This window comes from Tamandua tetradactyla, chromosome 20 (assembly GCF_023851605.1).
Source record: "Tamandua tetradactyla isolate mTamTet1 chromosome 20, mTamTet1.pri, whole genome shotgun sequence".
NCBI classification, from domain to species: domain Eukaryota; kingdom Metazoa; phylum Chordata; class Mammalia; order Pilosa; family Myrmecophagidae; genus Tamandua; species Tamandua tetradactyla.
This window is the reverse complement of record NC_135346.1, coordinates 9,741,653-9,755,886: the sequence shown is the minus strand read 5'-3', so window position 1 is coordinate 9,755,886 and position 14,234 is coordinate 9,741,653. Positions and strand designations below refer to the sequence as shown.

General features: G+C 38.1%; 1 protein-coding gene across 16 annotated transcripts in view; it reads left to right on the top strand.

Annotated features, from left to right (window-relative positions):
* Positions 1-14,234, top strand: part of RAPGEF6 (Rap guanine nucleotide exchange factor 6) — a 316,707-nt gene that overhangs the window by 175,288 nt on the left and 127,185 nt on the right. For all 16 annotated transcript variants that reach the window (XR_013166664.1, XR_013166665.1, XR_013166667.1 and 13 more), the window contains one exon: positions 10,187-10,318. Coding sequence is in view for 12 of the 16 variants with exons in the window: in XM_077138332.1 (XP_076994447.1) it covers positions 10,187-10,318 (132 nt within the window). In the remaining 4 variants the exon portion in view is untranslated. The remainder of the gene's footprint in view (positions 1-10,186; positions 10,319-14,234) is intronic.

Sequence of the window (14,234 nt, the reverse complement as noted above, 5' to 3'; positions counted from 1 at the left end):
TCAATCTTTTATCAGTATGAAATGTCCCTTTTTGTCTCTATTAATGCTTTTATGTCAAAATCTACCCGGTTATATTATGTCTACAGCACCTTTCTTTTGATGTTTGTCTTTGCATGGTATATATTTCTCTATCCTTTTATTTTTTCATGTTTTACCTCTTGTTAGGTCGGTAGTTAAATAATTTTTCACTGTCCTTTCTTCAGTTACATTAGAGATTACAATATGCACCCTTTCCCTGTCAAATCTGCTGTTTTGTCTTCAACGATTTTTACCCTCACGTAGACTTACATTCTATTATTGTCATGTGCTTTCACTCTTTCTGTAATATGTTAAACTTCATGGGGCACTTAAATTACTATTCTATATGGTCAGTACTTTTATAGATTTATGCACGCATTTCCTGTTTTCATTGCTTTTCCTTCTTACCTGAATCTGGAAATGTCCATCTGGAATTATTTTCCTTCTCCCTGTGCATTTTCTTTATTGTAGGTCTATAGGGGAGTAATTCTCTTTATTTGTTTATCTGAAAATTATTTCATCCTTTTTTTGAGGACTGTTTTTGCTGGATATAGAATTCTAATTTGCCAGCTGGTTTCTTGTTTCAATTATTGGAGATATCACTTCATTGTCTTATGACTTCTGGAGTTCTCTTGAGAAGTCAGCCATCAATTTAGTTTTGCCCCATCAATATCTTTTGCTTTTTCTAACTGATTTTAAGACTTTTTCCTTTTTTTTTTCCCCCCAATAGTTTTACTCTGTATGCATAAGTATAGTTCTGTTTTTATTTTCCCAGGTGTTCTTAATATTTTGCTTGGTGTCTTTTGTCTGTTTTCCAAAATACTCAACCATTATCTTCTGTCTTAAATGCTCTCTCTCTTCTCTTTGGCTTTTTTCATGTGTCACATTGTCACTGTCTACTGTGGGTCTTATCCCTTCTTTCTAGCTTTCTATTATTTCTTCATTCTGATTATTTTTTCAGTTGCTACTTTTTATATTCTCTTCTTAGCTCAAATGTGTTACAGAGCCATCTTTTAAGTTGTTAATTTTCATAATTGTACATTTCAGTTCCAGGATTTCCATTTAATTCTTTGTTGACTTTTCTTTCTTTGCTACAATTAGGAGTACTCTCTCTCTCTGTATATTATGGATCTTTAAACTGCGAAATCCCTGGGTTTTGTATGGCCAATGAACTAAGAATGTACTTTATATTTTTGTTTTAGCATGGGCAGGCTCTGGCAATCGAACCTGGGTCTCCAGCATGGCAGGCAAAAATTCTGCCACTGAGCCACTGTTGCACCACCATCTGTATGTTTTTAAGTGTTTGGCCCTTTACTGAAAATGTTTGCCAATCCCTGGTACATGTTAAGTAGTTATTTTAGGTTCTCTGTCTTCTCATAACTCCAGACTTTGGAATTTCCTCTTGGTTGGTTTCTCAAGTCTCTTATTTCTCTTAGTTTTCGACAATGCCATACTGTTTCCTAGTTTTATTTGATAGAGTGATGGATATCATGTATGGAAGACTTTTAAATAATTTAAGGCCTTGCATGATGTTACCTTGTTATAGTAAAAGATTTGTGTTTGCTTCTAGCTGTTGACCTAGGAGCGCTACTAATTCCATAAAACCTTAATCCAATATTGGGAATTGAGATGATTCTAAAATGATGTCGATTTACTTTTGCTCCACCCTGACTGCTTGAATGTCTCAATCCAAAGCATGGCCCTTACATGCTGGGCCTTGGAATTTAACATTTGTTCCTTTCAGCAGTGGCTATCAGAAGTGCTTCTCAGCCTGTTGGCCTCTTTAGAAATCAGAGAATGCTCTTAGGAGAAAGGCTACCTCAAAAGCCAGGATACGCACATATGTATGCACATATTTACATATTTTTTCCAATTCTGTTTTTCTTAGTGAGAGACTTCATCTTAATTACCTAACCCACCATTATGAGAAGAGAAAGTTCATGATGTAATTTTTTTGTGTGTAATTTTTATAATTACAGTAATATAACATAATTAAGTCTCAACCATTTTCTTCTTTAGAGTATATTTAGTTTTCACTGCTGTATGTTTCATTAATGTTTTCCTATGCAGAAGCAGTGAGAACCCCTGTTGAAAAATTATATTGATTTTCCTTAAAGTTCCTGAAAAACAAGTTACCGAAAAACTCTTTCAAAAATTTATAACCAGGGAGGGCCACGGTGGCTCAGCAGGCAAGAACGCTGCATATACATTTGTAAAAGCAAACAAACAAACAAAAAACTGTCTTGGGCTAGAGTGATAAAAGAAAATTTTACACAGATGGTATGGTTATAATTTTTTTTTTTTTTTTAACATGGGCAGGCACCGGGAATCGAACCCAGGTCCTCTGGCATGGCAGGCACGCATTCTTGCCTGCTGAGCCACCGTGGCCTGCCCTGTTTGTTTTTTTAACTACTGTGACATTTGTTTAATGAAATAGTTTTGTTTTATGGTATGAAATGATTGTACAGTCTGCCTCCCCAATAAGAATGTGACCATACTCAAATGAAGTAGGGTCATTTCTTTCATTAATTCCTCCATTCATTAAATATTTGCAAGAATAATTCACAATGATTCCTAATCACTTTTTCAGAGGCCATCTACAAATTAACACAATATTAAAGTCCAAAGATGCTTGTGAAATTGTTGAAATGTTGAATGTGGTTGTTATTTTTCTTAAGTTTTCCTGTCAAATGCTGTACATTAATCAGTGATATTGCTGTTTTATTCTGGTGTTAGCAGGCATTTTGTATTATGGTGCATGTACACGTATTGTGTGTGTGTGTGTGTGTGTGTGTGTGTGTGTAGCCTTCCTACCCTTTACAATGAAAATAGCTGATATTTTCATTTGTTGGTAAAAGAGGGGCCAACTTCTGCCTCTGAAATACCATTAGTAATAAGAGTCTTCTTTGAAAATTCTTCTGTGGACTCCTTGCTGTAGGCTTGGCCAATAGTTTAGAAATTACTAATTTTTTTGTTTGTTTGTTTGTTTGTTTGTTTTTATTAATTAAAAAAAATTAACTAACACAACATTAGAAATCAATCCATTCTACATATGCAATCAGTAATTCTTAATATCATCACATAGGTGTATGGTCATCATTTCTCAGTACATATGCATCGATTTAGAGAAAGAAATAGCACGACAACAGAAAAAGAAATAAAGTGATAACACAGAGAAAACAAATAAAAATAAAAAGTACAAAAATATATAAGAGAAAGAAAAAAAAACAAAAAAGAAACTATAGATCAGATGCAGCTTCATTCAGCGTTCCAACATAATTGCATTACAATTAGGCAGTATTGTGCTGACCATTTTTTTTTTTTAGACATCATACCATTCTACATATGCAATCAGTAATTCTTAACATCATCACATAGATGCATGATCATTGTTTCTTAGTACATTTGCATCGGTTTAGAAGAACTAGCAGTATAACAGAAAAAAATATAGAATGTTAATATAGAGAAAAAAAAATAAAAGTAATAATAATAAGAACAAAACAAACAAAACAAAACAAAACAAGAACCTATCGCTCGGATGCAGCTTCGTTCAGTATTTTAACATGATTACTTTACAATTAGGTATTATTGTGCTGTCCATTTTTGAGTTTTTGTATCTAGTCCTATTGCACAGTCTGTATTCCATCAGCTCCAATTACCCATTATCTTACCCTGTTTCTAACTCCTGCCGAACTCTGTTACCAATGACATATTCCGAGTTTATTCTCGAATGTCCGTTCACATCAGTGGGACCATACAGTATTTGTCTTTTAGTTTTTGGCTAGACTCACTCAGCATAATGTTCTCTAGGTCCATCCATGTTATTACATGCTTCATAAGTTTATCCTGCCTTAAAGCTGCATAATATTCCATCGTATGTATATACCACAGTTTGTTTAGCCACTCGTCTGTTGATGGACATTTTGGCTGTTTCCATCTCTTTGCAATTGTAAATAACGCTGCTATAAACATTGGTGTGCAAATGTCTGTTTGAGTTTTTGCCCTTAATTCCTTTGAGTAGATTCCCAGCAATGGTATTGCTGGGTCATATGGCAATTCTATATTCAGCTTTTTGAGGAACCGCCAAACTGCCTTCCACAGTGGTTGCACCCTTTGACATTCCCACCAAGAGTGGATAAGTGTGCCTCTTTCACCGCATCCTCTCCAGCACTTGTCATTTTCTGTTTTGTTGATAATGGCCATTCTGGTGGGTGTGAGATGATATCTCATTGTGGTTTTGATTTGCATTTCTCTAATGGCCAGGGACATTGAGCATCTCTTCATGTGTCTTTTGGCCATTTGTATTTCCTCCTCTGAGAGGTGTCTATTCAAGTCTTTTTCCCATTTTGTAAGTGGGTTGGCTATCTTTTTGTTGTTGAGTTGAACAATCTCATTATAAATTCTGGATACTAGACCTTTATCTGATATGTCGTTTCCAAATATTGATTCCCATTGTGTAGGCTGTCTTTCTACTTTCTTGATGAAGTTCTTTGATGCACAAAAGTGTTTAATTTTGAGGAGTTCCCATTTATTTATTTCCTTCTTCAGTGCTCTTGCTTTAGGTGTAAGGTCCATAAAACCGCCTCCAATTGTAAGATTCATAAGATATCTCCTGACATTTTCCTCTAACTGTTCTATGGTCTTAGACCTAATGTTTAGATCTTTGATCCATTTTGAGTTAACTTTTGTGTAGGGTGTGAGATATGGGTCTTCTTTCATTCTTTTGCATATGGATCTCCAGTTCTCTAGGCACCATTTATTGAAGAGACTGCTCTGTCCCAGGTGAGTTGGCTTGACTGCCTTATCAAAGATCAAATGTCCATAGATGAGAGGGTCTATATCTGAGCACTCTATTCGATTCCATTGGTCGATATATCTATCTTTATGCCAATACCATGCTGTTTTGACCACTGTGGCTTCATAATATGCCTTAAAGTCAGGCCGTACAAGACCTCCAGCTTCGTTTTTTTTCCTCAAGATGTTTTTAGCAATTCGGGGTACCCTGTCCTTCCAGATAAATTTGCTTATTGGTTTTTCTATTTCTGAAAAATACGTTGTTGGGATTTTGATTGGTATTGCATTGAATCTGTAAATCAATTTAGGTAGGATTGACAACTTAACTATATTTAGTCTTCCAATCCATGAACACAGTATGCCCTTCCATCTGTTTAGGTCTTCTGTGATTTCTTTTAGCAGTTTTTTGTAGTTTTCTTTATATAGGTTTTTTGTCTCTTTAGTTAAATTTATTCCTAGGTATTTTATTCTTTTAGTTGCAATTGTAAATGGGATTCGTTTCTTGATTTCCCCCTCCGCTTGTTCATTGCTAGTGTATAGAAATGCTACAGATTTTTGAATGTTGATCTTGTAACCTGCTACTTTGCTGTACTCATTTATTAGCTCTAGTAGTTTTGTTGTGGATTTTTCCGGGTTTTCGACGTATAGTATCATATCATCTGCAAACAGTGATAGTTTTACTTCTTCCTTTCCAATTTTGATGCCTTGTATTTCTTTTTCTTGTCTAATTGCTCTGGCTAGAACCTCCAACACAATGTTGAATAATAGTGGTGATAGTGGACATCCTTGTCTTGTTCCTGATCTTAGGGGGAACGTTTTCAATTTTTCCCCATTGAGAATGATATTAGCTGTGGGTTTTTCATATATTCCCTCTATCATTTTAAGGAAGTTCCCTTGTATTCCTATCCTTTGAAGTGTTTTCAACAGGAAAGGATGTTGAATCTTGTCAAATGCCTTCTCTGCATCAATTGAGATGATCATGTGATTTTTCTGCTTTGATTTGTTGATATGGTGTATTACATTAATTGATTTTCTTATGTTGAACCATCCTTGCATACCTGGGATGAATCCTACTTGGTCATGATGAATAATTCTTTTAATGTGTTGTTGGATACGATTTGCTAGAATTTTATTGAGGATTTTTGCATCTGTATTCATTAGAGAGATCGGCCTGTAGTTTTCTTTTCTTGTAATATCTTTGCCTGGTTTTGGTATGAGGGTAATGTTGGCGTCATAGAATGAATTAGGTAGTTTTCCCTCCACTTCGATTTTTTTTGAAGAGTTTGAGGAGAGTTGGTACTAATTCTTTCTGGAATGTTTGATAGAATTCACATGTGAAGCCGTCTGGTCCTGGACTTTTCTTTTTAGGAAGCTTTTGAATGACTAATTCAATTTCTTTACTTGTGATTGGTTTGTTGAGGTCATCTATGTCTTCTTGAGTCAAAGTTGGTTGTTCATGTCTTTCCAGGAACCCGTCCATTTCCTCTAAATTGTTGTATTTATTAGCGTAAAGTTGTTCATAGTATCCTGTTATTACCTCCTTTATTTCTGTGAGGTCAGTAGTTATGTCTCCTCTTCCATTTCTGATCTTATTTATTTGCATCCTCTCTCTTCTTCTTTTTGTCAATCTTGCTAAGGGCCCATCAATCTTATTGATTTTCTCATAGAACCAACTTCTGGCCTTATTGATTTTCTCTATTGTTTTCATGTTTTCAATTTCATTTATTTGTGCTCTAATCTTTGTTATTTCTTTCCTTTTGCTTGCTTTGGGGTTAGCTTGCTGTTCTTTCTCCAGTTCTTCCAAATGGATAGTTAATTCCTGAATTTTTGCCTTTTCTTCTTTTCTGATATAGGCATTTAGAGCAATAAATTTCCCTCTTAGCACTGCCTTTGCTGCGTCCCATAAGTTTTCATATGTTGTGTTTTCATTTTCATTCGCCTCGAGGTATTTGCTAATTTCTCTTGCAATTTCTTCTTTGACCCAGTCGTTGTTTAGGAGTGTGTTGTTGAGCCTCCACGTATTTGTGAATTTTCTGGCACTCTGCCTATTATTGATTTCCAACATCATTCCTTTATGGTCCGAGAAAGTGTTGTGTAAGATTTCAATCTTTTTAAATTTGTTAAGACTTGCTTTGTGACCCAGCATATGGTCTATCTTTGAGAATGATCCATGAGCACTTGAGAAAAAGGTGTATCCTGCTGTTGTGGGATGTAATGTCCTATAAATGTCTATTAAGTCTAGTTCATTTATAGTAATATTCAGATTCTCTATTTCTTTGTTGATCCTCTGTCTAGATGTTCTGTCCCTTGATGAGAGTGGTGAGTTAAGTCTCCAACTATTATGGTATATGAGTCTATTTCCCTTTTCAGTGTTTGCAGTATATTCCTCACGTATTTTGGGGCATTCTGATTCGGTGCGTAAATATTTATGATTGTTATGTCTTCTTGTTTAATTGTTCCTTTTATTAATATATAGTGTCCTTCTTTGTCTCTTTTAACTGTTTTACATTTGAAGTCTAATTTGTTGGATATTAGTATAGCCACTCCTGCTCTTTTCTGGTTGTTATTTGCATGAAATATCTTTTCCCAACCTTTCACTTTCAACCTATGTTTATCTTTGGGTCTAAGATGTGTTTCCTGTAGACAGCATATAGAAGGATCCTGTTTTTTAATCCATTCTGCCAATCTATGTCTTTTGATTGGGGAATTCAGTCCATTGACATTTAGTGTTATTACTGTTTGAATAATATTTTCCTCTACCATTTTGCCTTTTGTATTATATATATCATATCTGATTTTCCTTCTTTCTACACTCTTTTCCATATCTCTCTCTTCTGTCTTTTTGTATCTGACTCTAGTGCTCCCTTTAGTATTTCTTGCAGAGCTGTTCTCTTGGTCACAAATTCTTTCAGTGACTTTTTGTCTGAGAATGTTTTAATTTCTCCCTCATTTTTGAAGGATAATTTTGCTGGATATAGGAGTCTTGGTTGGCAGTTTTTCTCTTTTAGTATTTTAAATATATCATCCCACTGTCTTCTAGCTTCCATGGTTTCTGCTGAGAAATCTACACAAAGTCTTATTGGGTTTCCCTTGTATGTAATGGATTGTTTTTCTCTTGCTGCTTTCAAGATCTTCTCTTTCTCTTTGACCTCTGACATTCTAACTAGTAAGTGTCTTGGAGAACGCCTATTTGGGTCTAATCTCTTTGGGGTGCGCTGCACTTCTTGTATCTGTAATTTTAGGTCTTTCATAAGAGTTGGGAAATTTTCAGTGATAATTTCTTCCATTAGTTTTTCTCCTCCTTTTCCCTTCTCTTCTCCTTCTGGGACACCCACAACACGTATATTTGTGCGGTTCATATTGTCCTTGAGTTCCCTGATACCCTGTTCAAATTTTTCCATTCTTTTCCCTATAGTTTCTGTTTCTTTTTGGAATTCAGATGTTCCATCCTCCAATTCACTAATTCTATCTTCTGTCTCTTTAAATCTATCATTGTAGCTATCCATTATTTTTTCTATGTTTGCTACTTTATCCTTCACTTCCATAAGTTCTGCGATTTGTTTTTTCAGTTTTTCTATTTCTTCTTTATGTTCAGCCCATGTCCTCTTCATGTCCTCCCTCAATTTATCGATTTCATTTTTGAAGAGGTTTTCCATTTCTGTTCGTATATTCAGCATTAGTTGTCTCAGCTCTTGTGTCTCATTTGAACTGTTGGTTTGTTCCTTTAACTGAGCCATATTCTCAATCTTTTGAGCGTGGACAGTTATCTTCTGCTGCTGGCGTCTGGGCATTTATTCAGATTTCTCTTGGTGTTGGACCCAGCAAGGTTGTAATATTTTTCTGTGAAATCTCTGGGATCTGTTTTTCTTATCTTGCCCAGTATGTGGCGCACGTGGCACACGTTTGTCTCAAGTGTTTGGAATGGGTCTCCCCCAGTCACCGATCTCTGTGGCCTGGGGATTTCGGATCCAATTCTCACCGTTGGTTCAGGGGCCGCGCGTGGTGGGGGCGTCAGCTGCCGCGGCTTGAGGGGACCCTGTGGCTGGTTGCGGGCCGCAGCGGGCCTGGGGGATTCCCCACCGGACCAGGAAGCCTCCCGTGGGGGGGGGCTACCGCTGCTTGGATAGCCCTCCTATCCGAGACTCGTATCCGCGGACTCGAAGCAGAGACTCGAAGCTGCCCGCAAAAGAGGGGTGCCGCCTGCCTCGGCTTGGGAAACTTGCTTCTCCAATACTCTCAGCCGGCCCGGAAAGGAGGGAGGGAGTAGCTCCGACCACCGCAGCTGCCGCCGATCGGGAAATCACGCGCTGCTCGGGGGTCTCACCGCAGCCAAGTCTCGCAGTCAGTCTAGCCAGCCCAGACTTTGGATAGCCCTCTGATCTGAGATTCGTAGCCGTGGACTCAAAGCCGAGACTCGAAGCCGCCCACAGAAGAAGGGCGCCGCCTGCCTCGGCTTGGGAAACTTGCTTCTCCGATACTCTCAGCCGGCCCGGGAAGGAGGGAGGGATTAGCTCGGACCGCCGCAGCTGCGGCTGCTCGGCAAATCACGTGCTGCTCGGGGGTCTCGCCGCAGCCAAGAGTCGCAGTCAGACTTGCCAGCCCAGACTTTGTATAGCCCTCTGATCCGAGACTCGTAGCTGCGGACTCGAAGCCGCCCGCAAAAGTGTGGCGCCGGCCGCCTTGGCTGGGAAGCTTGTCTCTCCGAGTCTCTCAGCCAGCCCGGGAAGGAGGGAGGGATTAGCTCGGACCGCCGCAGCTGCGGCTGCTCGGGGTTCTCGCCGCAGCCAAGTCTCGCAATCAGACTTGCCAGCCCAGACTTTGGATAGCCCTCTGATGCGAGACTCGTAGTCGCGGACTCGAAGCCGAGACTCGAAGCCGCCCGCAAAAGTGTGGCGCCGGCCGCCTTGGCTGGGTAGCTTGTCTCTCCGCGTCCCTCAGCCAGCCCGGGAAGGAGGGAGGGATTAGCTCGGACCGCCGCAGCTGCGGCTGCTCGGGAAATCGCCCGCCGCTCGGGGATCTCACTCACCGCAGCCGAGTTTCGCAGTCAGACTAACCAGCCCAGACTGGGTTACGCTGTGTGTCCATTCCCTGCTGTAGCCCCGGGAGCTGTTCTGTACTGTTTCTGTTCACCTATTAGTTGATTTGGAGTCGGAGGAACTAAGACGCATGTACCTTACTAAGATGCCATCTTGGATCCCCTAGAAATTACTAATTTGATTCTTACTCCACAAGATTTTTACCAAGAATGAAGAGTTTAGGTTTGAAATGAAGTTTCACAATAATGTGCATAAACCAAAAATTACAGTGTATCAAGAACTCTTTAGAAAGGTAAAGTGTGACATTTGTAAGAACTATGATTATTTTTTTCCTTTAGCTTCCAGCTGATCTTACCAAGATGCACCTAACAGACAACCCTCACCCCCAGGTGACTCATGTGTCTTCTAGCCAGTCTGGCTGTAGCATTGCCAGTGACTCAGGGAGCAGCAGCCTGTCTGATATCTATCAGGTAATGTCTTAGAGTTCGTATGGTATGTGTGACTTGTTAATTTTTCCAGATGCCCTGTACTTGTGCCTTAGATAGTCATGTCCCTTTTAATGCCTCCTCCCCTCACCCTTGGAACTGCACAGCAGTTTTTTAGTGGGTCGTTTTGCTTTTTTCACTGTTTTTTCTTTTACTTCCCTCTGAACTTGACGTTTCCTATCATTAGAACAAATTTGTAGAGGGCAGAGTTTATATCTTGCTTTTGTATCCAATGCTGAAAATGTAAATGCAGAAAGGAGAAATGCTGAAAATCCAAGATTCTAGCTTAACACTTACTCTGAATTTGAAATGTGGTTTAAGTTCATATTATTCTTAATTCCAACCTGCATAGTTCCCCTCATTTTTGTTTCATGTTTAGCTAGATACAAACAGGAAAAGGATACCCTTTGGTGATTTATTTGGGGAATGCCAATTCATCAGAAAATCAGACTGTCTGCCTCGCTAAATTATACTTACACTTAGGCACAATACAAACTCATACTGCAGGAAAGGAAAAATGCAAGAAATTTAATACTTTTATTGCACTTGTCTTCTAGCCCTTCCACCAAAATACTTCTTTCCTCTGGACTTAATTCATCATCAATCATCTTTTTGAGAGCTTGCTGCATTCCAGGTGCTGTGGGTAGAGAAATTGAACAGCCAGAGCTGAGATCACGTGTACATCCCACCTTAATGAGTGGAGAGTATCTTTAGCTTTCCTTTTTTTGTACTGACTCTTGATGCTTTCATACGAGTCTCTAAGATTGTGGTAATCATTTTGGGGGGGCTTTTTTTGTTCTTCCTTTGCTTTGGTTTGGTTAGTTTTTATTGCCCTCTCTTCACTTTGCCTCAGTTTTTCTTAACATTTCTTTATTGATTCCCCATTTGTACCATAATCTTGTTCATGTTGAACTTATTTGTAAATAACTTCAGTATTTTCATCTCCTGATTCCACCATGTTCTTTCTGGTTATCTCTCTATTCTCTGTTAATTGATTATGGGTCACATTTCCCTCCTTTACAAGCCTGGTACCTTTTTTTATTTTTTATTTTTTTGGTGTGCTATACTTGTAGATGCTATATATTTTTTTATTTCTGTGTAGTTATCAGAGAATTAAGCTTTCTGCCGAGAACTACAGCCCCAGAAGTATCACGCAGTCACGTCCAGGCCTGGTGACCATGATTTCTATCTTTGCTGAAGGACCTGGCTTGTCCTTCTTTAGTGAAGGACTTAGACTTCGGACTCACAGAGCCCTTGTCTTTTTCCTTCAGTAAAAAAAAAAAAAATCTTTTTTTTAATATTGTGGCATGTTTTTAACCAACCTTTCTTATTATTTTGCCGTCCTATCCTATTGGTATACTCTTAGCATTTTAACTGTTTTAATATATTCTCTTCATTTTATTCCTTTTTTTTTCTATTTATCCTACTTTGAAAAAAAGTGCAAGTATAAGAAGGGATTTGCAAGGATATGCTCTATCTTTTCTTTGCAGTTCTTGAAAGGTCCATAGAACAATCCTTTTAGTAGTCACCTTCTCGCAGTCCCAACCCATGATCTCTGTTCTTCCTAAAGAGCTATGTTCTTAATGTCTTCCCTTTTCATGCAAATGATAATGTCTTTCCTATTTTCAGCATAACTGGATTGTACCTTGCCTTTTGTGTTGTAACCCATCCATCTTTTATCAGATATAATCCAGAGGGTGGGAAGGATAAAAGTTTGAATCGTCTGAGTCACAGGTAGAAACTGAGACTGAGATGATGATCCAGATTAATACAATATATTGTCTTTTAAAAATTGATAACATGGAAGAGGGTTTGGGTTGTTCCAAGGATAAACTTTTGTATTCTGAAAAATGCACTTGAGTACATTAAGTATTGCTTTACTGTTTTTTTTAATAGATTCTTAGATGAAAATTAGTTTTTGTAGATAAATTTAGCAAAGTCTTTTTGAGCGTGTACACAGATTTAAATTAAAACTACCTGCCTTTGAAAAGGGACTGTAACTTGCTAGCAAGTTTGTGGCTCTAAACATACATTGTTCAGAAATGTATTCTGCTTCAACGCTGAAATTCTGTAGTCAGAACATAACTCAGGAGAGCAGACTGGTCATGAAGTACGATTGTCCCTTTATGACCTGTAAGAGTCGGGTAGTCCATTCTCAAGCATCTCAGAGTGAGTCATTTAATCTGAATTGTTAACAGTCTGTTACTTAACACTGCAAAGAAATCCAAACGAAAAATATAAAACATGGTCTTATTAAACAAATCAGGATTTTTTAAATTACAGGTTATCAGAGTCTTAACTTGAATTAGCAAAAGCGCAGAAGGGGCAAGAAAAAGCAGAGGCAGCTCTGGCATCAGGAAACCCAGATGTCTGCAAGCATAATCTGCCTCTCTCCGGCCCTCTCTGGCTCTTCGGGTCTCTGTAGCTGATTTACTCTCCCTCCCTCTCCCTCTGCTATGTGACTGTTTCTCTTTGTGTCCTTTCCCTCTCTTGTTTTCTTGTTTCTGTTACTTTGTTTCTCTGTGTCTTTCTGTCTGACTCTTTATCAGCCTCTCTTGCCCAGTGCCCCCTTCTTCCCCATCTTCCCATTGCCTCTGTGTGTTGGTTCCGTTTTCTCCGGCCGCAGAAGGAAGGGCTCCTCCTGTAGCTCTAGGCCTCTCTGCGTGGAAGTTCCTCCAGTTCAGCAAACACCAGCAGGAGTGTGTCCTGCCTCTGGCTCCAGCTGTCCACACCCCGGAGCAGGGCGCTGTCCCCACTAGAATCGGGGAAAAAGAGCAATTCCCCTAAAGAAGAAAAATGCTTTTATGACCAGAAAATGAAACAGTCAATATGTATCATTGGAGATGAGACAGATGTTTAGATGAAAGTGCCATAGACTTCATTAATGCTCATATTTGGGTGCTTTTTAAAAATGTGTTATGGGGTGGGCCACGGTGGCTCAGCAGGCAGAGTTCCTGCCTGCCATGCCAGAGACCCAGGTTTGATTCCCGGTGCCTGCCCATGTTAAAAAAAAAAAAAGAGTATTATGGAAATTTGTCTTCATTTTTTCTGTAACTGCTTTAATATATGTTTTTCATTTACAATATGAATCAAGTGATTGTGATATTTTGAACTGTTGTCTAACAACACAATAATACTTACTAATTACTAATAATACTTACCTAATTACTTTAGGGTAATTTTATTTTCTAAAAGCCTACTTCATTATTTTGTATGAATGGCATTTTACTTTACAGTTTTTTTTTAATCTGCTCGTTACTTTACAAGTACCTGAGACTAATGTATTTACAAAGTTCTGGTTGTAAGTAAAAGTATATTTTTAAGATTGGATAGAGCTATCTCATCTCTTCTTTGCATACTGTTAGATTCAACAGTAAGGTATTGGTAAGTGATAACTATTAAATCGATCCATTAGGATAGGATAGGTCTATTTTAGCACTTTTCAGTGCTTTACCTTTTTTATACTTCTTAATTTACATTATTGCTTACCCTACTAAACTCTCATCCTCTGTGGTGGAAGGACAATATTTTATGCACAGCACACAGTAATAGGTACTCATAAAAGTGGTTGTTAGATTTGTTGGAAAACTGTCTTTCTCTTTCCTGCAGGTTAAATTTTAGAAAATTTTATACTTTTAGGAAATACCTGTATTCCAACAAATTTTAATGCTTGATTTCCCTGATAATTTTATACTTAACCAGCTCAGATTTATCACCTAGATATCTGACTATAGAATTATGAACATATATTTTGGGCAGGGAAAAAGCTTTTTATAAAATATCATTTCATGTATTTTTAACACAACATTGCTTAATTCTACATAATATTTAATAGTGAAGAGATAGTTTTAATTGATTCAAACTATGACAAATATAACTTCAATACCGTGAAATTATTAAG